Source organism: Anolis sagrei, chromosome 3 (genome assembly GCF_037176765.1).
Source record: "Anolis sagrei isolate rAnoSag1 chromosome 3, rAnoSag1.mat, whole genome shotgun sequence".
Lineage (NCBI taxonomy): Eukaryota > Metazoa > Chordata > Lepidosauria > Squamata > Dactyloidae > Anolis > Anolis sagrei.
In genome coordinates this window covers 30,484,523-30,511,429 of record NC_090023.1, presented here as the reverse complement: position 1 = coordinate 30,511,429, position 26,907 = coordinate 30,484,523, and the positions used below count along the sequence as shown (strand labels likewise).

At 41.3% G+C, this 26,907-nt stretch overlaps 1 protein-coding gene across 3 annotated transcripts in view; it reads left to right on the top strand.

The window, feature by feature from the left end:
• Nucleotides 1-26,907, top strand: part of ATP8A2 (ATPase phospholipid transporting 8A2) — a 438,434-nt gene that overhangs the window by 53,662 nt on the left and 357,865 nt on the right. For all 3 annotated transcript variants that reach the window (XM_067466581.1, XM_067466582.1, XM_060770914.2), the window contains exon 2: nucleotides 2,103-2,247. In XM_067466581.1, the coding sequence (XP_067322682.1) occupies nucleotides 2,103-2,247 (145 nt within the window). The remainder of the gene's footprint in view (nucleotides 1-2,102; nucleotides 2,248-26,907) is intronic.

The following is a 26,907-nucleotide window of genomic DNA, read 5'->3' as shown; positions in this document are numbered from 1 at the left end:
CGTCAAAGACCATCAGAAAAACACGGTATTTTTTGTTGGTTATGTGGGAAGTTAGGCCCAATTCTATCTTTGATGCGGTTCAGAATGCTCTTTAATTGGAGGTGAACTATAAATCCCAGAAACTACAACTCCCAAATGTCAAGGTCTATTTTCCCCCAAACTCCACCAGTGTCCACATTTGGGCATATTGAGTATCCGTGCCAATTTTGGTCCAGATCCATCCTAGCTTGACTCTCTGGATGTAGGTGAACTGCAACTCCCAAACTCAAGGTCAGTGCCGACCAGTATTTTCTGTTGGTCATGGGAGTTCTGTGTGCCAAGTTTGGTTCAATTCCATTACTGGTGGAGATCAGAATGCTCTTTGATTGTAGGTGAACTATAAATCCAAGCAGCTACAACTCCCAAATGACAAACTGAGTCCCCCCCCCCCCAAAAAAAACCTCACCTGTATTCAAATGTGGGCATATCAGGTATTTGTGCCACATTTGGTCCACTGAATTAAAATACATCATGCATAGCAGATATTTACATTACAATTTATAACAGTAGAAAATTTACAGTTATGAAAGTAGTAATGAAAATAATGTTATGGTTGGAGGGTCATCACAACATGAGGAATGGTAATAGGGGTCGCGGCATTAGGAAGCTTTGGGGGCTTCAGCCCCCCCCCCCCGAAATTCTCATGGTGGTCTGTGAAAAGGCCTTACTGGTACATTATTTAAACTGTTATGTTTATTCATTTATTTATTTCGGGTACTTTTGCCCCACCCTTCTCAACCCCCGAGGGGGGACTCAGGGCGGCTTACAAAAGGCACAATTCGATGCCTATACAAAAATTATAGTGTACAAAAACCATAGTTAAAACAATTATTGCAGTTAAAACAATCATAACAATCAATATACATCGCATCATATAAAAACTATTCACATGCCCAGCGTTCGTCTTTCAGAGTTCCAAATTCCATACATTTAGTCATTTCTTGGCCATTCTCAAGGTCCTTTCTTTATCTGCCCGATTGTCCGAATGCCTGGTCCCAAATCCATGTTTTCAGTTTTTTCCTGAAGAAAAGGAGTGATGTCGCTGATATAATTTCCCCGGGGGGCGAAATCCACAGGTGGGGGGCCACCACCGAGAAGGTCCTGCTCCTCGTCCCGGTCAACCTCACTTGTGATAGAGGTGGGGTTGAGAGCAGGGCCTCCCCAGAAGATCTTAGACTCCGGGGTGGGACGTAAAGGGAGATACGTTCGGACAGATACACTGGGCCGGAGCCGTATAGGGTTTTGTAGGTCAAAACCAGCACTTTGAATTGTGCTCGGAACTGGATCGGCAGCCAGTGGAGCTGACACAACAGGGGGTGGTATGCTCCCTGTATGACGCTCCGGTGAGCAGTCTGGCTGCCTCCCGCTGGACTAGTTGGAGTTTCCAAACAGTCTTCAAAGGCAACCCCACATATCATGATCTGATCACCATGCTCAATATATCCCATATGCATTCACTCAGACCCTCTTTCACTCAGACCCCCTGAATCAAACTCAGCCCCCCCCCAATCAAAATCCTGGCTACGGGCCTGGGTTTGAGGTTCTTAGGAATGGTGGGAGTTGAAGTCCAAAACACCTGTGGGGAGGACCCAAGTGTGCCCATGCCTGGTGCAGCTTGAACTTGGATGCTGCTGCCACTTCTCCTCCTTGTGCCTGCCTTGTTTTTGCACGAGGGCTGATGGCACAGAGGAGGAGGAGGAGGAGGAGGAGGAGGAGGAGGAGGAGGAGGGAGGAGTGGATGCCAAGCCAGGCAGGGGCGAGGCAGATCTGGAAAAAGCAACCAGGAGGCTGGCTGGCTGGCTCTGCCGCCTCTCTATCTCAACGCCGCCTCCCCGACTTTTGGGCAGGGTGAAGAGGAGGGGGGGGGGCGTCACGCTCCCGAGAGAGAGAGAGAGAGAGAGAGAGAGAGAGAGAGAGAGACTGCTGGAGGGCACCTCCTCCTCCTCCTCTCCCTCCCACCTTTCCTCCTTCCTTTCTTCTCCCTCCAACTGATTCCTTCCTTCCTCTCCGTCTTCTCTTTCTCTCTCGCCGGCCTCGCTTCTCTCTCGTTCTGCGGCGGGCAGGACCCATTTGCTCCGCTTCGGGCTACAAGAAGGCGGACGATGCCATGTCCGGGGCCACGTCCTCTGCGGACCAGGAGGAGGCAGCAGCCCGCACCATTTACTTGAACCAGCCCCAGCAGAGCAAGTTCACCGACAACCGGGTCAGGTAAGGTGGCCCAGGCACTTCGGGCAGCCGGCAGAGGAGGGTGGAAGGGAATCCCTGGCACCGCGGACTTGATCAGAGTATGGAAGAGTAGCAACTTTCTCAAAAGCCAATGGGATTTTGGCCTGCATCGAAAGGAGTCTAGTGTCTAGATCCAGGGAAGTCATAGGTAAAGGTAAAGGTTCTGCTCTGACATTAAGTCCAGTCGTGTCCGACTCTGGGGTGTGGTGCTCATCTCCATTTCTAAGCCGAAGAGCCAGCGTTGTCCATAGACACCTCCAAGGTCATGTGGTCGGCATGACTGCATGGAGTGCTGTTACCTTCTCGCCACAGCAGTACCTATTGATCTACTCACTTTTGCATGTTTTCGAACTGCTAGGTTGGCAGAAGCTGGGGCTGACAGCGGAAGCTCATGCCGCTCCTTGGATTCGAACCTGAGACCTTTTGGTCAACAAGTTTAGCGGCTTAACCCACTGCGCCACTTGGGGCTCCCTCAGGGAAGTCATGCTACCCCTCTATTCTGCTTTGGTCAGACCACACCTGAATACTGTGTCCAATTCTGGGCACTGGAATTCCAGGGAGATGTTGAGCCAATGGGATTTTGCCCTGCATCAATAGGAGTCTAGTGTCTGGATCCAGGGAAGTCATGCTACCCCTCTATTCTACTTTGGTCAGACCACACCTGAATACTGTGTCCGATTCTGGGCAGTGCAATTCCAGGGAGATGTTGAGCCAATGGGATTTTGGCCTGCATCAATAGGAGTCTAGTGTCTGGATCCAGGGAAGTCATGCTTCCCCTCTATTCTGCTTTCTGGGCACCGCAATTGAAGGGAGATGTTGGCAAATTGGAACATGTCCAGAGGAGGGTGACTAAAATGATCAAGGGTCTGGAAAACAAGCCCTATGAGGAGCAGCTTGAAGAGCTGGGCATGTTTAGCGTTCTGAAGAGAAGGCTGATAGGAGACATGATGAGGGCCATGTGTAAATGTGTGAGGGGAAGCCATAGAGAGGAGGGAGCAAGCTTGTTTTCTGCTGTCCTGGAGACTAGGACACGGAACAATGGCTTCGAATTACAGGAAATAAAGGAGATTCCACCTGAACATTGGGAAGAACTTCCTGACTGTGAGAGCTGTTCAGCAGTGGAACTAGAGCCCTTGGTGGCATAATGTGCTGGCAGGACTGAAGACCGATAGGTTGGAGGTTCGAATCCCGGAACAGCGTAGATGAGCACCCTCTGCCAGCTCCAGCTCCCTGTGCAGGGACATGAGAGAAGCCTTCCACAAGGATGGTAAAACAGCAAAACATATGGGCATCCCCTGGGCAACGTCTTGCAGACAGCCAGTTCTCTCACACCAGAAACGACTCACGGTTTCTCAAGTTGCTCCTGACACACGCACACACAAAAGCAGTGGAACTCTCTGCCCCGGAGTGTGATGGAGGCTCCTTCTTTGGAAGCTTTTAAGCAGAGGGTAGATGGTCATCTGTCAGAGGTGCTTTGAATGTGATTTTACTGTTTCTTGGTAGGGGGTTGGACTGGATGGCCCATGGGGTTTCTTCCAACTCTCTATGATTCTATTTACATCAGGCACGGGCAAACTTCGCCCCTCCAGGTGCTTTGGATTTCAACTCTCACAATTCCTAACAGCCTACTGAAGCATTCTCTCCTGACGTTTCTCCTGCATCTATGGCAGGCATCCTCAGAGGTTGTGAGATCTGTTGGAAACTAGGATATACAAACCCCATTTTCCTAGTTTCCAACAGCCCTCACAACCTCTGAGGCTTCCTGCCATAGATGCAGGCAAAATGTCAGGAGAGAATGCTTCTGGAACATGGCCACACAACCTGGATAACTCACAGCAACTTAGTGATTCTGACCATGAAAGTCTTCAACAATACAGTCTACCAAAGTTTGCCCATGCCTGATCTACACTGTAGCTTTGCAGTTAAAGTGGTGTCAATGTGCATTCATTATACAGTGTCGATGCCTTCTTAGTTGCACAGTGTATTCCTTCATCATCACTTGATGGAGCAACGTTGCTGCTTGTTACTGTAGGCAGAGCAAGGCACAAGTGCCTCATCTGCAGTGCTCCTGAAGTTTGGGCTATGTTTAATTTGGGATCCCTATCACTATGGCTGCTCTTCCTCCCCCATATTCTCGCTCTGAGTGACAGGGAGGGGAGATATATTTGTACATCTTGGGGTGATGACAGTGCTGATCTCAGGTGCCAAAATAACACAAGTGGGCTCAGGTACTGTGCCTTGTGGCTTTTGGGGTGGTTTATCAAGGCTGGTTACTAAAAGTGCAAAATGCGAGGTCCAGCCTTGGCCCTTGGCTAGCAGTCTCTTATCACTAGGTAGCTTTTTTGAAGAATCATAGAATCATATAGTTGGAAGGGACCTCAGGGGCCATCCAGTCCAACCCTCTGCCAAGAAGCAGGAAAATTGCATTCAAAGCACCCCCGACAGATGGCCATCCAGCCTCTATTTAAACTCTTCCAAAGAAGGAGCCTCCATCACACTCCGGAGCAGAGAGTTCCACTGCTGAACAGCTCTCACAGTGAGAAAGTTCTTCCTAATGTTCAGATGGAATCTCCTTTCTTGTTGTTTGAAGCGATTGTTCCATGTCGTAGTCTCCAGGACCGCAAAAAACAAACTTGCTCCCTACTCCCTATGGCTTCCCCTCACATATTTAAATGTGGGCCTCATCATGTTTTCTCTCAGCCTTCTCTTTGGAAGGCTAAACATGCCCAGTTCTTTAAGCCACTCCTCATAGGGCTTGTTCTCCAGACACTTGATCATTTTAGTCTCCCTCCTCTGGACACATTCCAACTTGACAATATATTGCCTCAATTGTGGTGCTCAGAATTGGACACAATATTCCAGGTGCGGTCTAACCAAGGCAGAATAAAGAGAAGCATTGGGGGCACAGAGTAACCCACCCCCCAAATTCCACATCCCAAAGCAGCTTGCAAACAAGTCTTGTTTTCTCTATCTTGTTTTGCCCCTGAATCAGAAATGATGAGTCTCTTTGCAGAGAGCAGGTTTGTCCTTTGCTTCCTGACCCCTAAGATATTGACATTCCAAGCCGAAGGAGGAAAAATGATCTCCCTTGAGTGCATATTTAGAAATCTCAAGAAAGATGCTGTAATTTATTCTTGAACACCAGACCGGTTTCTGTGGCTGTTATGCTGTCGCTGCTGAGAATATTTTTTTTCTTCCTCCTCCTTTTGTTTTGCTCCTTATTGGCTGTGGCCCATGATGAGGTACGTATTGCCTCCTGAGCAACAACAATAGCTAGTCAAGGAACTGAGTAACAAGCAGTGGCAGCCTAGGACTTGGTGCGCTGTTTCTTCTGATCAGAGCCATTGAGAAAAGAAGAGAAGGTCAGCAGCAGGTGATGGATAATAGACTCTTATTTGCAGGAGAATCATGCCAGGGCTGGTAACAGGTGGGGCACAATAGTGAGAGATCAGTTACGCTTGATTCTAACTAGTAAACAGTGGCTCTCTCAGCAAGACCATTATGAGAGCTAATAACAAACGGCACCGTTGGCCGGTCCTGTAACAAGAGGCAGCAGGAGAGGAATTAAGAGTCACAGTGGATGTTAAAGGTCACTTCGGCACACAACATTATGTGCATGTAAAAGTTCCTACAACAGTGAGTGAATCTTCCCTGACTCACTCCCTCTTGTTGCTCTGTGAAGAAGCTGCTTTGAAAGATTTTGACCACCTCTCTTTGCTAGCAAGGGTTAAACCAAGGTATTTTTATGCCTGAGGCAGAGCAGCAAATGGCAAACTGACATAAATCACAATGCATTGTGCCATCATACATATACAGCTCTCGCTTTAAAAGAGCATGTTCTTTTAGATGAGCAGACAGAGCAAATGTAATGCACACTACTACGCCTCCTATTCCTCTAGAGCTCAAGATATGGAGTCTCTAAATCCAAAGAACCGTGTTCTTTGTTGTAATGTACAGTGTCCCATGGGGTTATTTGTGCTTGCTTTGCCCCCACCCCCTTTTGTGCCATCTAACCATGAAGAATTGCTTCTGCAGACTGAACTTATCTGTATCATGCAGAGTGACTGGGGCAGCTGGCTCACTTTGTTTAATAGCAGAGCCAGTTCTGCTTTAGAACCCATGTATCCAAAGTTTGAATCTAAACATGTGCTCAAGAGTTTGATTTCTAGAAAGATACCCAAGTGCAAAGTGGTTGAAAGCTTTGCTTCTACCATCCCAGATGTATGGGATTTATTTTCCATGTGCCCAAGAGTCTAATTTCCAGAAAGATGCCCAATGGTTCAAAGTTTTGCTTGTACAACCCCAGATTTATTTTCCATGGTGGTGAGAGAAAGGCTTCTCTGATCATGCTTTAAAGCATAGTCTAAACATTTTTTTACATAAAATGGTTTGAAAATAAAATTGGAGGCTTGTAAATCTCAGAGCCAAAAAGGCCTTGAAGGTCCTCAGAACAGTTGCACTTTGGAAGAGTTACACTTTGGAGAAGTGGAGGCTCCAAGGCCTCAACCATATGGCAACTCGTCATGTTGTGGAGGATTTAGAAACCAAAGAGTAACCTTTTCAGGATTTGCTGCAGAAGCTGTCCTGCACTTTTCTATCTAGCCAGAAGTCTCAGGCAGTGTCTTTCCAGTTATAGCCAGTGGCTTCAATGTTAGTGGGTCAATGGATTTTCTTTGGCTTTAAATAAAAGCTTATGTAGAGCTATCCAAAGTGCTGAACTTCTTTTGAGACCAGGAGTACATCTACACATGCCTTTTAATCTGGAACAGCTCTGGGGTAGCTGCGGCCCCTTCCACACAGCTGTATAAAACCCCACATTCTCTGCTTTGAACTGGATTATATGGCAGTGTGGACTCAGATGACCCAGTTCAAACCAGATATTGTGGATTTTCTGCCTCGATATTCTGGGTTATATGGGTGTGTGGAAGGGCCTTACATTGCCTGTCTCCATCACACAGCAGTATGGAATCCAGCCCATCAGAGAGGCTGAAACTGGTTTGGCTCCACTGGATGTTTACCTTACCTTTGCTGTTTCCTGTTGCTGCTACCTGAGCATCATTGCTTGCTTTTCTATAGTTACACAGCTGCCTTTCCTGATATTAGCAAAGGCATCCAGCAATGACTAGAAGCTCTCCAGAGCTCTGTGGCCAACTCCTGAGGTGACAGTGGGGTGGGGTTGACATGGGTCCCATCTGTCCCCTTTCCCTGTGCCATGGAGTGTATGGAAGAGAATATGGCAGTACCAACCTAAATGGACCATGGGCTGGTTGGAATTAAAGCCAGTCCAACTATCTATCCTAACCCTGAAGTACAAGACTGCTCCACAGTTCCCCAACCTCATGTAATGCAGGGTAAGACTGGGTTAACAAGCTTTACTCTGCATCACCGTTGAGAAGTCACTCGACATCCAGAAGTGACTTGTGGTCATAACTTGTGGGCAGCATAGACAAACCTTAGGATTCCTTTAAAATTCAGACTAAAACTTGGAGTAGATTACTATGCACTGATATAAAACTAGGCTGCCACCAATGAATCTCCCATCACAAGGGGTTTTGTGCTTTCAAAACTTTAGATATCAATGGTTGAGCTTCGGATCTATATCATGAAGGAATTTTCTGCTGTTCTGTAAAAACACATTTTCATTATGAAACATAGAACCATAGAGTTGGAAGAGACCTCATGGGCCATCCAGTCCAACTCCCTGCCAAGAAGCAGGAAAATCACATTCAAAGCACCCCTAACAGATGGCCATCCAGCCTCTGCTTAAAAGCCTCGAAAGAAGGAGCCTCCACTACACTCTGGGGCAAAGAGTTCCACAGCTTGCACAGTTAGGAAGGTTTTTGGACATCAACTCCCACCATTCCTAACAGCCCCAGGCCCTTTCCTTTTCCAGTGCTGAACAGCTCTCACACTCAGGAAGTTCTTTCTAATGTTCAGATGGAATCTCCTTTCCTGTAGTTTGAAGCCATTTATCCACATCCTAGTCTCCAGGGCAGCAGAAAACAAGCTTGCTCCCTTCTTCCTATGACTTCCTCTCACATATTTATACATGGCCATCATGTCCCCTCTCAGCCTTCTCTTCTGCAGGCTAAACATGCTGAGCTCTTTAAGCCTCTCCTCATAGGACTTGTTCTCCAGACCCTTGATAATTTTAGTTGCCTTCCTCTGGACACATTCCAGCTTGTGAACATCTCCCTTAAATTACAGTGCCCAGAATTGGACACAGTGTTATTCCCAGTGTGATCTGACCAAGGCGGAATAGAGGGGTAGCATGACTTCCCTGGATCTAAACACTACACTTCTATTGCTGCAGGCCAAAATCCCATTGGATTTTTTGCCGCCACATGGAATTTTTGGCTCATGTTTAACTTGTTGTCCACGAGGACCCCAAGATCTTTTTCAGACGTACTGCTCTCAAGCCATGCCCCCCCCCCAAATTCTGTATCTTTGCTTTTCATTTTTTCTGCCTGAGTGGAGTATCTTGAGTTTGTCACTGCTGAACTTCATTTTATTAGTTTTGGCCCATCTTCCTAATCTGTTAAGATCATTTTGAATTCTGCTACTGGTGTATCATGCTTACAAGAATAAAACTAATATAGGTAAGATCTTTGTGGCTTATTTACCATATAGAAAGAGGCCTCAAATATTGTAAATTAATTCTAACTGAAGTCAGTTAATGAAATGAGCTTTGAAACACCTATAAATGAAGCCATTACTTTCTCTTCTATGACTTTGATTTACAGTTTGGGGTGTTGGGGTGAAGGGAAGAATACAGTTTTACTTTGGGATGACAAGTTTTTCAAAAATCTGTTTGAGGCAGTGTGTTGGTTGAGGACATTAATGACTCAAATAAAAACCAATACTTTGGTCAGCAGGATTGTTATACTTTGGGATTTGTGATAGCATCAATGTGAAGAGATCAGCAACGATTTGATACAGTGCCTGGAAATGATTTATTTTGTATTATTCTGCAAGAAAAGATCTAAAGCAGGGCTATTGTTCTTTGGCAGAGACATAGATGGCCTAAGTAGTGGGTTGTTGCATGAAAAATAGAGCAGTGGCTGTGTGGGAGGAGTGGAGGATGAAAGTAAGAGAGATGGGTTGGAGAATGCAAGTAGAAATAACAACAAAATGTTGACTCCATTCACCTTCCACTGTTTTTTTAAAATTCGACCCTCCCTCCAAATATCAACCAATGATTTTAGTATTCACTAATCATTGGGTTGATCTTCCATAGTGTGATTGTGTGTGTTTCACTAGATTTATTTCTGCAAACCTTTGCGATAGAGAGTGATAAAGAATACTTGCAAATAATCTCATTCTGGATGAGAAAGAGAGTATCACAATTTCAAGAAATTGTGTCAAAAATAGATCAGATTGGTCTCATTTTGCTTTGTTTTTAAAATAAAAACATTAGATGCACATTTTTTCACACAAAAATATCTTTGTTCAGAGGCCTGCATATAGCTTGCACAGACTAATACCTGAGTATATACTATATGTTTATACAGCTTTTCACTTTTATGTATTTACTAATGCAATGTAGGGGTTCAGCTATATATATATATTTAAAAAAAAAACAGTTAAATCAAACCATAGAATTAAAATAATATAAAATAAATGAAAAAACAAAAACAAAGCAGAAATAAGGTATAAGTATTTACAGAAGCCTTATTTCTGAAGATCCCCTATGTACCTATTTTTATTATTATAAAATCTGCAATGTTACATAGATTCATATAGATCAGTGGTTCCCAATCTCTTTTTTTTTACCAGGAACCACTTGACCAGGGGCCACTTTGACCAGGGACCACTCTCCAACATTAGTACCAAAAGGGTTACGAATCAGTGTTTGGTCAACTTTAGATTTGGTTTGATTATTTTGGGTGCTGATTTAGAAAATTGCATTGGATAGACCACATCACCTCTAGTTTCTGACACAGTACATATGTAATCCAATAGTCACCATCTGCTCACACAGAAAACCATATTTAATAATCTAGAGCTGATGTGGTCTATCCAAGGGGTCAAGGCTGGTCAGTGACAGGGAAGGAGTGGCAGGTGGTGTAAAAGGAGTGGAAATAAAATAAAGTAAATAGGATGGAGGCTCGTGGACTAGATTTTTATCATCTGCGGCCCACTCCGTTTCTCTGGGTTCTGTCTTGATGGTAACGTGTTGTACTGAGTAGGAGGTTACACACCAGGACAATCAGATGTTGTGATAAACCATAGTTTTTTCATGATGTACATAGTCAGAGGCTTTGCTGTGATCTCTGAAGCACAGGCTGATTTTCTTTTGAAATCTTTTTTGGTGCACTCCATTATCCAACATATATTTGGAATATGATACCTACTTGCTACATCTTTCCTTCTTTCTTCTTAGATTGTTCATTTCCTGACTAAAACACTGTATAATTGCTTGGAATGAGACATTATCTGGATCGTAATGTCCCCATTCATGTCCACTTTAGCTCTCTCACTCAATGTATTGTCAATGTTAAATGTATTACATTTGTTGTTTATTTATCTTTATTTATTTACTGTATTTGTACACCACCCTTCTCACCCTGAAGGGGACTCAGAGCAGCCTCACTACAGGCAACAATTCGATGCCTTATCAAACAAACAAATAATAAAAATAAACATATACATTAAAAATTTAAAAAGCAATATAAACATTCAAACCAATTATTAAAACCATGTAATTTGAAATAATAGTCCAACTATGATTGCACATATTCCATCTCCTCTTATTGCACTAAACTTCTACCCAAAGGCTTGGTCCCTGAGCCATGTCTTCAATTTCTTTCTGAAGGTCAGGAGGGAGGGGGCTGACCTGATTTCACTGGGGAGGAAGTTCCATAGCTGTGTGGCCACCACTGAGAAGGCCCTGTCTCTCATCCCTACCAACTGCATCTGCAAATGAGGTTGAACCAAGAGCAGGATCTCCTCAGACAATCTTAATCTTCGAGATGGTTCATAGAGGGAGATACATTTGGACAGGTAAGCTAGGCCAGAACTGTTTTGAACTTTATAGGCTAAAGCCAGTACTTTGAATTGTGCTTGATAGCAGACAGGCGGCCAGTGGAGCTGACGCAACAGGAGGGTTGTATGCTCCCCATATGCTGCTCTGGTGACCAATCTAGCTGCCACCTGTTGGACCACTTGAAGCTTCCAAATAGTCTTCAAAGGCAACCCCATGTAGAGTGTGTTGCAGTAATCTATTTGGGGATGTAAAAAGAGTATGGACCACCATGGACCTCCAAGTCTGGCTTTTACTGTATCTAGCTTCCCCACATTCATGTTTCTCATAATCCATGTTCCTATATGCTGTGGAACTTTGTACTTTCAGTTTTGAGCACATCAACAACTGAAGTTCTTTCAGCTGAAGCCCAGTTGTATGCTTAACCCCAGCATAACACATGCTCCAGTAGCTTGTTGAGTGCCATTCAACCTAAGAGCTTCATCTTCTGCTACTATCGATTGTTCCATTTCGGATTGTCTTATTATAAGGTTCTCATGGTAAAACATGTTCAAAACAGGTTTACCATGCCTCTTTTTGCATAGGACTGACAAATGTTAGCTATTGTGCCACTGCCATGATCTATAACTATCTTCTGCCATGGTCACACCCACTACTGCCCAGTGGATATCAGACGCATTTAATCTGGCTCCTGAGGAAAAACCTGTCTAGTAAGGGATACCCTACCAGTAGCACCGCTGCCATCAGCATAGCCTCTTATGTCACAGGAGGGTTGTATGCTTCCCATATGCTGCTCTGGTGACCAATCTAGCTGCCGCCTGTTGGACCACTTGAAGCTTCATCCTACCATTGCATATTCTACCATTGCAATCCTGAGTTGAAATCAATAGAGCTGCACTACCAGTTGCGGGATATAATTAGGTGCATAATTCTATCCCACCAAAATAAATAGAACATTGACTTGTTTAACTTTGTCCAGAAGATGTCTTGTAGAAACAACAATATCACCTCTCAGTTCTGTTAATATTTTAAGGATTTTGAAAGTTGTGCATTTGTTTATACAGCAAAGTGTTTCCATATGTCTTGATAAGTAATTTTGGGGAAATGCCCATTGAAGATTGCTCATGCATCCTCCATTAGTGCCAATGGTGCTGTGCATTTGACATATCATTCAGTGTGACTCTCTACAACAGAGGGAAGTTATAGGATTAGGACCTACTGTAGATATTGTAAGATTTACAACTCCCACAATCCTGAGTCAGCATAGCCAATGATGAGTGCTGCTACGAATCTAAATTCCTGAATCTACAAAAGAAGATAGATCTTTCGATTTCTTCCAAGTCAAAAACAAAAAAGCCATCTTAGCTATTTTTATTATACATTTAAGAGGTTTATTGGCACAAGGCACTTGGAGATAAAGCCATATCATGTTCGAATGTGTCTTGGGAACAACAAAATGGATAAAGCAATTACACAAAATGCCCATGCTGTAGTCAAAAGAGAAAAGTGGGGGGCGTAGCAATCCAATGAATACTGGTTGTAAAACTAATCAATTCATTTTTGTACAATGTAATTTTAAGGCAGTGAATAGAATCTGTATGTAAATTGTTGGAGATAGGTGACAAATTGTACGTTTAAGCATGCACGTGTGTAAAATATTTTTATGAATGTACAAGGACACAATAAGTATTTTTATCATAAACTTCTTGAACTTATTAGGCTGATTTGGCAGCTATGATCCTAAGATGACATTGCAATGTCTGTCTAGTCTAATATTCTGTTCCCAAAAAGGCCAGACATCAGGGCATGAGTGCAGTGGCTCTTTTCCACTCCATCTTTTTCAGTAATTGATATTGAGACGCACATTGCTTTTGATACCAGAGATCATTTAGAGCAGGATTTCTTAAACTTTTTCCACTTGTGACCCCATTCCACCCAAGAATCTTTTTTTTAAATCAGGTGTATATAGATATGTAATATAGGCATAGAAATCAAACATTTCTTTAAAATAAATCAGCATTTGCAAATCCTGATAAACAGACAGAATTTGCTTTTTTGAAGAGTTTAGCTGAAGCATTTTCTGCAGAGTCCACTGTAAACTCTGCGTGTTGTTGCTAACAGATTTGTGTAGATGAGTGATATTCAGAAACCTCTTGCAGTTGCCAATTTTTTGTGGTGCCAACACTGAGTTAAGGCAGTGGTTCTCAACCTGGGGGTTGCGACCCCCAGAGGGGTCACCTAGCCATTTTGGAGGGGTTGTGGTGCCATGTCCATTGGCCCTCTCATGGGAAACCCCTTGCCTGGTTCGCACCACCCGTCAGGGCCTGACAAGAGGCAAAAGCCAGGTGAGGGAGGTACCACCATGCGGCCTGGCATCATGGGAAGCCCCTCGCCTGGCTTGCTCCGCCCGTCAGGGCCTGGTAAGTGGCAAAAGCCAGGTGAGGGAGGCACCACTGCGTGGCCTGGCCTCGCGCTGTGTGAGCCAGGCAAGGGGCTTCTCGTGAGGCCAGGCCATGCAGCTGTTAAAAACATTTGGCATAAAATATAAAAAACTGTACAAAGCTATAAAACATTGTCATAAAAGTCTCTTTGATAGGGATAAACTCAATTAATCTTGTGTGTGTTGTACAAGAGTCCTAGGTGTTAAGAAGTGACCCTTTCCTTGGGTTTCTAGTAGTAATCCACTGCAGGCCTACAGTTGTGAAACTTTTGGGGAAAGTAAAAGGAATGATTTTTGACATAGATTTCTGAAAAGAATGGATGTACAAGCTTCCAAACTGAGAGTGCTAAAAAGAGAAACCAAGGAGTGTGTGTGTATGTGTGCATGCTTCAGAGAGAATGAATGGATGAATGCAGAAAAATTCTATAGGTTATTTTAGGCATTTAAAAAAAAGATTTTGGATGTACGTGACTAATATTCTATTTTAGTATCCAATTCAGTTAGTCATTTTGTTGCTTAACCTAAAGGTAATTTTAATAGTAAAAACAATTCATTTTTTCAAAAATATTGATACACTTTGTGCTGTCTCCCAACAGCTCATTTGAAATGTAATATACAAGGGATTGTCACCACACTCAACAGACACACTAAAATTAATGAGACCTCTAAGTCAAGTAAAGGTAAAAGTTTCCCCTTGACATTTAGTTTAGTTGTGTATGACTCTTGGGGGGGGGGGGGGTTCATCTCCACTTCTAAGCCAAAGAGCCAGCGTTGTTCGTAAATGCCTCCTAGGTCATGTGGCCTGCATGACTGCATGGAGATTTGTTACCTTCCCGTTGAAGCAGTACCTATTAATCTACTCACATTTGCATGTTTTCAAACCGCTAGGTTGGCAGAAGCTGGGTCTAACAGCGGGAGCTCACCCCGCTCCTCAGATTCGAATCACCTAGCTTTTGATCAGCAAGTTCAGCAGCTCTGCAGTTCTCTATTGATCATAAATGACTTAAGTCCTATTGATCTGATCTGCTTGAAATAGTATAACTCGGCATTGATACAACACATGGTGCAAAAAAGTGTGGGCAAAGTGTAGCCCTCCAGATACTGTTGGACTACAACTTTCAGCAGCCCTAGCCAGCATTGTCAATGGTGAGCAATGCTGGGAGTAGTAATCCAACAACATCTGAACTTTTGCTCACAAATCAGAAAATGAATGGTGCTCTGATTAAAATCTGATCATTATGATACAAAACTTTAATTGAGCCTGCAGCAGACACAGCAGGTATGGGCAAACTTCAGCCCTTCAGGTGTTTTGGACTTCAACTCCCACAATTCCTAACAGCAGGTAGGTTAGGACAAACAAAATGAAGTACTGCATCAAAGGTATAACTTAGGGCAATAAAATAGCAGCAATAGGAAAGATTACCAGGCCAATTAGATTTGACGTGGATGACTAGGATGGTTTTAAATGGTGTATTTTAATATATTGATAAATGTTTTTAATGTTTATGTATGTATATAAGAATTTGTGTCCCAGCATTGAATGTTTGCCGTGTATATGCTGTGCTCCGCCCTGAGTCTCCTTCGGGGTGAGAAGGGTGGAATATAAATGTTTTAAACAAATAAATAAAAAATAAATAGGGGAGAGGGGATGAGGAAGCAGAATTAGGGTTTTGGGGCTCTAAATGAATCCTGTCTTTGCAATGAAATTTTACTTCCTCCCCAAATTTCTATGATTCCATAAAAGGAGTGAACAAAAACTGTTCACACCTAGAACTCATATTTTCTGTATCCGCAGTCCTTTGTCAGGTTTTTATTTTGTTATGGATTTTTTTTGTCTCTCTTCTGATTTTATATCTCTCTATTTTTTATTATCACCTTAGAAAAAGTAAGAGGCATCTTGTGTGATAAAAACATTAGTAGTTCAAGCCAGGGTTTCTTAAACGTTTCCACTTGTGACCTCTTTCCCCCCAGGGCATTTTTACATGACCCCAGTTATATAGGTATATAAAATAGGTATAAAATTTACTGAGAAAAAAAATTAAGCATTTGTAAAGCTTGCTAAAGAACCTGGTTTTCCTTTTTATGAAGTATAGCTGATGCATTTTCTGCAGATGCCATTGTAAACAGGGCATGTTGTTGCTAGAAAAATTGTGTAAATTGGGGGCATTCAGAAAACTTTTGCTGTTGATGTTTTTGTGACTTCAGCACTCATCTAGGAGAACCCATTTGGGGTCAGGACCCACAGTTTACAAAGCTGTGCTCTATACTAGTGCGGTGGAAGATGTTTCACCATCAAGTAAAGCTTCATTCTCATTTACTTCTGTCACACTCAGGACCCTTCCACACAGCCTTATATCCTAGAATATCAAGGCAGAAAATCCCACATTATCTGAGTGTGGACTCAGATAACCCAGTTCAAAGCAGATATTGTGGGATTTTCTGCCTTGATATTCAGTGATATAGGGCTGTGCGGAAGGGCCCACATTCTGCTTTGCCAGCAGGCAGAGAACCTCTTAGGCCCTTTCCATACAGCTGAATAAAATCCCACATTATCTGCTTTGAACTGGAATATATGGCAGTGTGGACTCAGATAACCCAGTTCAAAGCAGACATTGTGGAATTTTCTGCCTTGATATTCTGGGTTATATGGCTGTGTGGAAGGGCCTTTGAACAGACCTTCCTTCTTTAACTTGCCAGGGTTGAAGGATGTGCAATGGCTGTGTTCTTTTTTTCTCATTTGTAATAGTGTTGTAACTGTTTTCAATTAATGTTTCAAAGTAAGTGTTTTAATTGGATTTATTGTTTAATGCATTTTAAACTTCAGTACCACATTTTCATTTTGACTTATATTATAAGCTTCTTTAGGTCTCATATTGGGAGAAAGGTGAGCTGACTGACAAAATAATAGCTGGAGGGAAAGATGCCCCCTTGTCTATCAGCAAATGCTGCAAGGTGTCTTGGGCAAGTCTGTATTCTAAACTGAATTCAGAGCTAGCGCTGATGGGAAGGCACTTGTATTGCCTTGATTTTCTGGTAACCAAATAGCATCATTACACTCATCTTACAAGTCCAAAGTAGTCTACCAGAATGCAGGGGCAACCTGTCACATTACGAGACTGATTTTCTTAAAGATACTGAGATTGGGAGGGTAAAAAAAGACTAATGTTACAATGGAAAACAAAACAAATCACTTCCCCCTCAAGATTATGTAAGAAATGACTCTTTTGCTTTTTTACAGCTTGGTAGATTTCTTTGCTTTGCATGCTATCTTATGAATTCACACCTTCTATTCTATTTTCTGTGGGAAAAATTCACGAGGAGACAGAATGCAATTGTGTCACGCTTTGAGAAAAAAAATGGATTGAAACAGAACCTAACTTGCTGAGGACTAAGAAGACTACAAGTCTATATGTGAAACAAGATCAGAGGTTGAAAATAATCTGTGATTATACTGGGAGCTGCAGCTCAAAAAGTATCCTTTCTGAGTTCTGGAAAGGAGGAACTATGAGATTTTGGCCAAGTATTACCCAACAGCATTCTCAGGCAGATGTGGGTCAGTAAGGCAACAGAATCTACCACTAGATTTTTCTCTATTGCCATGAAAGAGGCCACGTGTTGGAGGTGGGACAACAGGGCTACTAAATGTGGTGCAGATATCACTGAGCCTCCAGAATGTACCTCACATATGCCAGAATAATCTTAGACAAAACAGGAGAGAAGAAAATTCCTTCCTCCATTCTCTGCAGTTGTACAAGTGCACCTCATAAAATGCAAAGTAAATATTTAGTCTCCAATGTTTTTTAAAACCTACACTCCAGAGCATTCTAGTTTTTTTTCTGGCATGGCAAAGCCCAAGCATCAATTACGCAATTTAATCACCACTGAGATGAAATATGCTAATAATGCAGATTGTTGCAAGTGTCTAAAGGAATTAATCAAATTTTTTAAAATAGCTGACTACAGGTTTGTTTAGCTCTTGAAATACATCTACACCTCAGAAATAAAAACACATTCCAAGCACTGTTTTCCATTAACTGGGGAAAAAAAAGAGAAAAATGATGGCGGCAGCACAAAAACCTGAGGTCTTTGGTCATCTGAGCCTTATCCAGTCTGTTTAGTAGGCTCTGTAGTTCTCTGACAACATTTGTACCATACAAAGCTATCCTAATACTGGTAGATGATGAAGTTTCAATACATTGTACAATGACAGCTAGCACTTTGACCAGGGCCAACACTTTTTGGTGAGAATAATAACAAGAACTTGAATACAATGTTGTCCTCTGTAGACTGTGGAAATTCAACTGACTTATCCTGAAAAGAAGCCCCTCTGGTGGTGCAGTGGGTTATACCACTGAGCTGCTGAACTTGCTGACTGGAAGGTTGGCTGTTTAAATCCAGAGAGCAGGATGAGCTACTGCTGTTATCCCCAGCTTCTGTCAACCTAGCAGTGTGAACACATTCAAATGTAAGTAGATCGATAGGTACTGCTTCTGTGGGAAGGTAATGGATTTCCTTGCAGTCATGCTAGCCATATGACCTTGGAGGTGTCTATGGACAATGTCAGCTCTCCATCTTAGTAATGAAGATGGGCATCACCTCCAGAGTTGGACATGACTAGACTTAATGTCAGGGGAAGCCTTTACCGTTACCCTGAAAAGATGTTTACACTTGCCATGTAACAGTTTTCTTTGCATATATATTTTAGGATGGATCTATCCCAGATCTTTAGGATGGGATCTTATCCCAGATTATCTGGCGGTATAGTCTCATATAATCCCATTCAAAGGAGACAATCTGGGATATAGAACTGTATAGATCCAGCCTCTGTCAACAAAGGACCTGGGTTCTTGGACATTGCTTTAAGACAGGATTTGGTCCCAGAGATCATGTGGAAAGAACAGAGAAAAGTGCCTACACTACAAAGAAGTAGAGCAGTTAAATATGTTTCAGCCAACTTTTTATACAACGCCAATAATATGCATATGTAAAATGAAAAAAAAAACCCACAACAAGAACAAACAAGCCTTGCATGTAAAGAAAAGATTTTAAACTATCTATTGACCAATAAAGCTACTTCCTGAATGAATCCAAAGATATACTGTATTTTCCCACACTTTCATCAACTTCCACTTTTCTGATGATTTCCATTTTGGTAACCACATTTACAGATTTATATTTTTAACATATTGGAGGGAGCTGATGAGGCAGACTTATCTGTTCTCCCATTCTTTCTCTGTTTTGCTGATGACACAGCTCAGTAGAGCATCCAGGAGGCACCTGCTGTTTATCCTGCTATGGTAGGCAACTACAATTGGGTCAGCTAGAGTATACCCCCATTATCACTCAATTCAAGTTTTGTTTATTGCACTGTTTAGTGTAGACACACTGCAAAACTCCAGCACTGAAAAGAAAGTTTTTGTTTCTCCAGCCCTCAAAATTCTTCCAGGGTTTATGCTGCTAAAATATTTCGAGCAAAATAGATAATGAGTAGAAAAGTGTTGTAGTTCAGCCAATGGTGGTGTCTGCTATTAATGCTAATTGGGATTCTGGGTATGAGAATGGGGATTCTGGCCTTGAGATTTTAAGTCCTAAAACTGAGCAGTCTGTATCTCCAGTTAGTCAAGGCCAGATGCCAGAGGATGTAGCAGAGCCAGTCTCTCAGAAAATGAGTTCAGAGGCTGAAACTCCAGGTACCAAGAATAACGAGCTTCAAGATAATGGTAATGAGTTTGTTGATAGGAGACCTAATTTTAGTAGACTTTGGGCTGATCAACAAAGAATACAAAGGTCACAGTGCTTATTAGAAAAGAGGCCCATATCTGAATCTCATGTGAAAAGACATGATTTTTTGGGTATATTAGGAAGGTTGGGAGTTTTGGCTAGCAGTTTGGTCAACATTGATATTTGAGGTAACAGCTCTTGTCAAGGGAATTATAGTTCCATGCTCTTCTTTATGTATCTTGATTCCAAGTTTGAAGCATTTTTCCTGTATTCTTGTATTAGATTCAATGCTTCTTGTATTTTCTGGTTTCATTAGTATTCCTATACTGGATGTTCTGCTATTTGGGGATTCTTGAATACCCTTGTGCCTTGAACCTTGTGGACTAATTTTGCTTTTGGACTTAGAAGTTTTACTACTTTTGCTGAACTGCTTTTTATATAATCTTCAATAAACTGCTTTGCTGATTTAACTTGACCTGGAGTGTGGTGGTGAAGGACAGAGGTGTTTTCCTAGCCTAGATTGCAACAAAACGTTAGAGACTGGGCTGGCATAAACTTTGTAAAAGTAAGCCTCTTTGATCAAAGCTTTGTTAACAGAGACAAGCATGTATACCACATTTTTTTTCTTTTATCTTTCAGAACGCCTTGCTCAGAATCTCTAGGTCATCCAGCACAACTCTTATTATTATTTACAGTATTTGTATACTGCTTTTCTCACCCTGAGGAGGACTCAAAGCGGTCAGTGGCTGCCAGTCAATTACAGAGTGGTATTGGAGGACCTAGAGATTCCCAGAATGGACCATATTAATAAAAGACATGAAAAAATCAATAAAAGTTAAATCCTCAAATGTGGAGGATTAACTGTATTCTGATACTGTTGCCTTTGGAAGCCATTGGGTTGTAGCAAAGGTGATGGGAGACAGCATTGCCTTTTGCAATGGAAGAAACAGTACTGTCTTATTTGTAGAATTACTTCAGTTTGTTGTGATAATTTTGCTTCATAGATTTTCTTAGCTGGTAATAAAGTGATTACTGGAATTTTTACTTTCCAAGTTGTCACAGCTTCTAGAAGATGCACCTCATTACATATCAGACAGCCAATGCTTGGGTTACAAGGTATGTAACATATATTTGTATATAATATGCAAGGAGTGGGAGTTCAATTACCTGGACCATTTCAGCCATTTAGAAAAGGCAGTCATCCATTTCAAGTAACTTTTGTCTGCATATGTCAAACATATGATAAATTAATCCAAGGAAGTCATCCATATCCTGTGCTCCTCAAACCACGGTTCCTCCCCATTAACAAGAGAACAGCTTCTGCACATAAATGGTAGAAGTGACAAGAGTTGCTTTTAGATATAACAATAAACAATGGTTGCATTTAGATGTAACAATAAACAATGGCTTATTGTTATGAGCTTGGACGCTCATTTGCCCTTATCTTCCTGCATGGCTGCAAGGAGGAGCTGGGAATGCTTTTGCTTCTATTCTTAATTAACCACAGTATAGTATTGAGTAGAGCTTGCAAATGATTTGTTAATTATAGCTCTTTCCCATGGTGAGTTATTTTGGGGGTTAATGAGAGGAGTAACAGCATTTGTTTTTAACATGTAGCAATGTTGGTTTGAAGAAGGCAGTAACATTTTATAATTGGGTGGCTAGAAGAAATGCGCCTTGTTTCTGTATTTTTTTATATGAGATGGCTAGAGTTCTAGTTTTGAGGTGGCAAAGTAATCTGCTGTCTTCTGAAAGCAACTGTGCTGTCCTTGTGGTGTAATGTAAAATAAACCACATGTAGTTCATGTTTGATCAGTCCACACATTGCCTTGTCAGACAAAGAAAATATGCCACACAGGTGATTAGTAAATAACAAGTAGTTTACTCTTCATAGTTCAGAACAACATATGTACAATGTGATCAGCTGCATCAACTCACATAATGTCCTTTTATGAGAGATTTAAAATTGTCTTTCTTTGTCCATGTGGATAAACTCCTTCAGCAGCTTACGAAGCGAGAGCACACTCCAAACTCTCTCTGCTTCTCACTTCTATCTCTGCATCTACATAGCTGAAAAATGTAACAGTGTCCAAAAGTCCCAGGCTCAGCTTGCTATCCGGGCATTGCCCAACTAAACAGCTTCATGCAACTTATTTTACAGTTGACACACACACACACTCACTGATTCCTTGCATGATGCAACAGTCCCTAACCCTGAAAAATGACTAGCATGATGACGAATGAGCAACCTAAGACATTACTCCCTTTCATGAGTAGAGTAACAACTCTGAAATATTACAATGAATTCTATTAAATTCATTACTTTTACAAAGCAACAGACTCTGGGCCAGTTCTACCCAGTTGTTTGGGATAAAGTCCAAAATAATCAATCCCTTTGGTGCCTCCTTCATCTTCTAACAATGAAAATGTCAGCAAAACAATTGAGGAATGTATTGGACCTTCCATGCTTGGCAGAGTTTGGCGTTCAACAAATATCAGAGTAGCAGAAATCTTTCATTAGTACTACATCTCTCCCTTTTGACTGTTTTGTCATCTGTTTAAAACATTATTTTGTGGTGAAGTCAAAATAATAATAATGATAATAATAATACTTTATTTGTATACTATATAGTGTATGTGTATATTATACACACACACATGTATATACACACAATATATATATATACACTATACTGTAAATTGCTGTATGAAAAGAACAACGAAACAATACAATGTAAAGTCTCATAAAATTGTTTGAAAATAAATACAAAAGAAACATAAAAAGCAGTGTCCCCCATCCCCATTATTTTCTCCCTTAGAGTCTTTTTTGGCATTTGAATCCATTTTTCAAATATTGCCTTCTGGATCTGCAAAAAACAAACTTCTTACATATTTTATGCTCAAATATTTTTGTCATATTTACATCCCCCCCACCAATGTACTTTGGGTTGTTTGTGTATTTATCACTTCTAGTCATTCAAGGATACAATCATATGTTTTGCTTTCATGCTAATTATATATGCTGCCAACCTAAAGTGCTGTGTTAAATATTAATAAAATGGAAATAATGCATACAAACAAGCTATGTTGTTATGCTGCAAAAAGTTCCTGTTCATTCAAGATGAAATACTGTGATAGAAAGTGGCATTGGTAGTTCTGTCGAATATTTTGTGAGTATTGTTTTTTGGAACCATATTGGTGTTTGGGATCAAATTGAATGATTTTGCCTGAGGCACTGAGTGAAAAGTAAGCCGGGATGTCAGTCAGCTACAAGGGTATGACTGCAAGAACAAACAAACAAACAAACAAACAAACAATGGAACAGAACTAAGCAGCAGCAACAACAACCCCCTTGCTGCACTCTCACCTGATATAGCTTAGTTGTTACACCAAGTGTAGCAGCTGTAGCATTCCGACTGTTGTTGGATTGGAGACCTCATAATCCTTCAACATTGGCTATGCTGATTTACTGTTGGAACCTGTACATGTTGCTGTTGTGTAGAAAGGTGTGATAGCAGTGACATGTTGAAGGATGACTCACCAAACCAGAGGTTTTTGCCATCCTATAATACTTTTAGCTCAAGTCAAAAGATTCAAAAGAGTAGGTTTTTAGATTGATTTTTGGACTTCAGCTCCCATAATTTCTCACAGTTGAGAATGCTGTCAAAGTGTGCTAAGAATTATAATCCAGCAACATCTGGAAGGTACATCATTCTACTTCTTGTTTTAGATATACCATTTTCTTCTGATGAAGATTTTAATTCAGGAACATGGTCATATAGCTCACAACAACCCAGTGATTCCAGCCATGAAAGCCTTCGACAACACATTTTAATTTTAGCTTCATGTACTGCATTGTTTTGCTCCTTGAGGTCTCTTTTCTATTGGGTTTCTTTAGGGTTTAAAAATGTGTTTATTATTGTTGTCCGGGTTAGGCCTAATATAATAATATTTATAAGAAATAGTCAGCGTTTGATTTTGGTTTTTTTTTTTTTTTTAGGAATGCCCCCATTATAAAATGCATGTTTGTGAACTACAGCTTCCAACATTGAGTCAATTCCCCCCAAACTCTGCCAGTATTCAAAGTTTGTCATGATGGGTATGTGTACCAAGTTTGGTCCAGATCCATTGTCGGCTGGGTTCACAGTGCTCTTTGATTGTGAGTGAACGATGACTTCCAACATTGTGGGAGTTACGGGTTGAACTATAACTTCCAAAATCCAGGGTCAACACCTCCCAACTTCTCCAGTATTTTCTGTTGGTTATAGGCAGTCTGTGTGCCAGGTCTGGTGTCATCTTGGAAATTGCTCACAAACATAGATACACACACAAACATACATACAAACATATTTTCACTTTTATTATACAGATAGATAGATGAAGTTGTTATATTTTAAATCTATTAATAAAATAATTCACATGGAAACCTGAGAGCAGTTTAAACCCCAATTCATATCATTTTAAAACAACGAAGAATCAAAGGAAGGCTCAAAGAAGACGACTTTCATATTTAATGAACCAATTTGATTGATTACTCAATTGTTTTTGGAAGAAGCCCATTTCAATTGGGCAAATTGGATGCCACTCTATTTTGATTTCTGAACCTGATTTAAAATAGAAAATCCAAGTAGTTTAAGTTTCCCATTGACTCATGGGAAGTACAACAATTGTTATAATATTGTTTCCGCTTTGTTTGATGTGAATGAAATTATCAGATTAGTTTTCTGGCAACGTGCAAACCAGGTGCAGAGCCTATACACTTTAAAAACTTATCATTTTGAAGGAATTGCTAGCAACTTAAAAAATTCCCAGCAAAATTGTAAAAACTTTACAGGCTTGTAGCCTTTTTGGTGTGGATTATGGCTGCTGAACTGTTGACAAAAATATACACATGTGTTTTTCTTTTGGTGCAAGAGGATATGAAGAAGTTAAACTTTGGGGATTTTGTCCATCCCTCTTGAAGATATCCATGAAGGATTGACAAAATTACACTACTTTTTAATTCACTACTACCATGAAAGTGGCAGACATTATTAACAAGGCTGCAAAATTTCAGAAAGAAGTCTCAGTGATTGATGCAGCATGGGAATCCAATTCTGTGGAAGGTAAGAGAAAATAAAAAGTTATTTTAAAAACCCTTCTCCTTTTATTTTTTGGACAATTTGTATGAAAATTGCAAAGATCTCAGGGGTGCCTCCAGGCAAGAACGCTGCAAAATTTCAGGAGGATTGGTTCAACAATTTGGACTTTGCAACTTGAAATCCAGTCAGGAAAATATAGAGAAGTGTACCTTGCTGACACCTCAGCAACAACAGTGATCACAACTATAATTTGCAAAAATATAATTTCTTGCAAAACTTATTGCCCTTCTCTGTACCTAGGAAAATGTCTTGAGATTAATTGCAATACCAATGAAAGAGGAAGTAGAAAAATGTCAAATAGGCTATCGCATGATTCTTCTCCATTTGTACAGTTTTTTCAGATGATAAATCCATGCATTTTAATTGCCAAGGCACTGAATTTTAAAGAGTCCGGAAGACAAAACATGCGGCCTTGCTTGTGGAAATTGAATAGTTTGAATTACTTTTAAAATACGGCTCCAGGCATGTATGATACAAGTTGAGTCCCTTTTATCCAGAAATCTGAAATGCTACAAAAACTGAAAAATTTGCCACTTGTCTCTCTCTTTAGGAAAAGGGGGCTAGTCACACGTTGTGATAGCTAGTGATGACAGTGAGTCTGTGGAGGAAGATTGCTCCTCCCAGCATTCGAGTTGGGCTCAAATACAGAGCAAGAACGTGTGCAGCCAGACACCAAGGAGACCACCACTTTGGAACAGGAACAACAGCAACCCCATGTGGACAATGAAAGACTTACCACTCATCTTTGTTCAGGGCAAGAGCAAGGGCAGGCCCTGGACTTTGAGTTGGGAGACCAGGGGTTAAGCATTCCGGACCAGCTATAATTAAGGAGAGATGAGATTCAAGTGCAGAGATATAGTCATTTGGCTGAGAAGAAGGCTGGCAAGTGGGAGTACTTGAGAGGTCCGCATAAATAGCTTAAGATTAGAATAGGTAGTTGCTGTTAGCAACATCAATATTTGAACTGTGGCTTGAAGCATTGTGTCTTGAACCCTTGAAAGATGGACTGTACCTTGAATGTTGGGTTGTGGAGTATTCTTGGAAACTGTTGGCGAGATATCTTGGCTTTGGGATGAACTTATGGCTTGCCTTCTTGTCTCCCCCTTACTTGGCTGATTGATTACTGTGTCAATTACTTGGACTGCCTCCAAGACTATGTTTGTGTGCTCAGCTGCTTTACAGAGACTCACTGGGATGGATTCTGCTGGGATGGATTCTGACACACGTCCAGTGCTCGATGAATTTTTCCTTAAGAAGCCCTGATGGAGGAAAAAAGATGGGGGGAGAACACTCTGTTTACACAAAGCCCTAACAGGCATCCTAGATTCTTCCATGCTCATCTTCTGCCTGGTCAATGGCACTGAGTCCTAGAAATGCTGCGAGGCAAGCACAAAGAAACACTTGAAAATGAAAATGATTGAGTGGGGAGCTTTCCCAGTTATTTTGCAGAAATAACAGAAAATGTGTTGAGAGCCAGGAAATCTGTTTTTTACCTTCCCCATTCTTCTGTTTTCCGTATTACAGCATGTTTAGGAAACCTCAGTTAAAACTGGACCTGTGAGTAGCCCCTTTCCACCCCAACTCTCATTCACTATACTCTCTCTCACACACAGAGGTATTGCAAAAGAAAAGTAAATTGAAATCCTAAAAATCTCTGGTGCCAAGCAATTTGGATGAGGAAAAGTCAACCTGCACTTCTGTATCTTCCAGATTCCCATTTTTCTGGGCTTCTATATTATTTGCCTACTATGTGGGAAGAATAGAGAATCTGGCTCTCTCTAGGTATTCACATGGCTTAAGAGGCTATCTTGATTTTCTACAGTAGGAGAAAAAAAAAACCCTCCTATGTGCAGCTTTTCTAACTGATAGCTTTTGACAAATCTCTCTTTGTCCAAAGATTAGTTTTACACTGACCTTTTATTTCATTGCCAAAGTTCTTGTTGATTTTAGAGGAGATTTCCTTGTGAAAATTTGAGAGTATTGTAAGGGTTGGCTGAAGGCCAAATCAAAGCAACTCACTAAGATACACCTTTTCTTCCCCTTCATGTACCTTCCCAAGTGGATTTCTTTGACAATAGTTTTATATTGCCTATGGCAGAAGAACAAATGGAGGCACATAAATAACTGCAGGGAAATGAAAACTGTAGAATGAAATTACTACTTCAAATGCATCTTCACATGGCATTGTATCAGTTGGTGACTGTGTCTCTCTGTAGGGAGAATGGCTTTTTCTGGCTATGTTGAGTCCCACTTATCACCATGTAAGGGGACATTCAATACATAAAACTGATAACGCTTGATCGTCTTGGGATGAGCTCTCCTGTTTCAGGGTGGCACGTGCCTAGGAGATCACACCC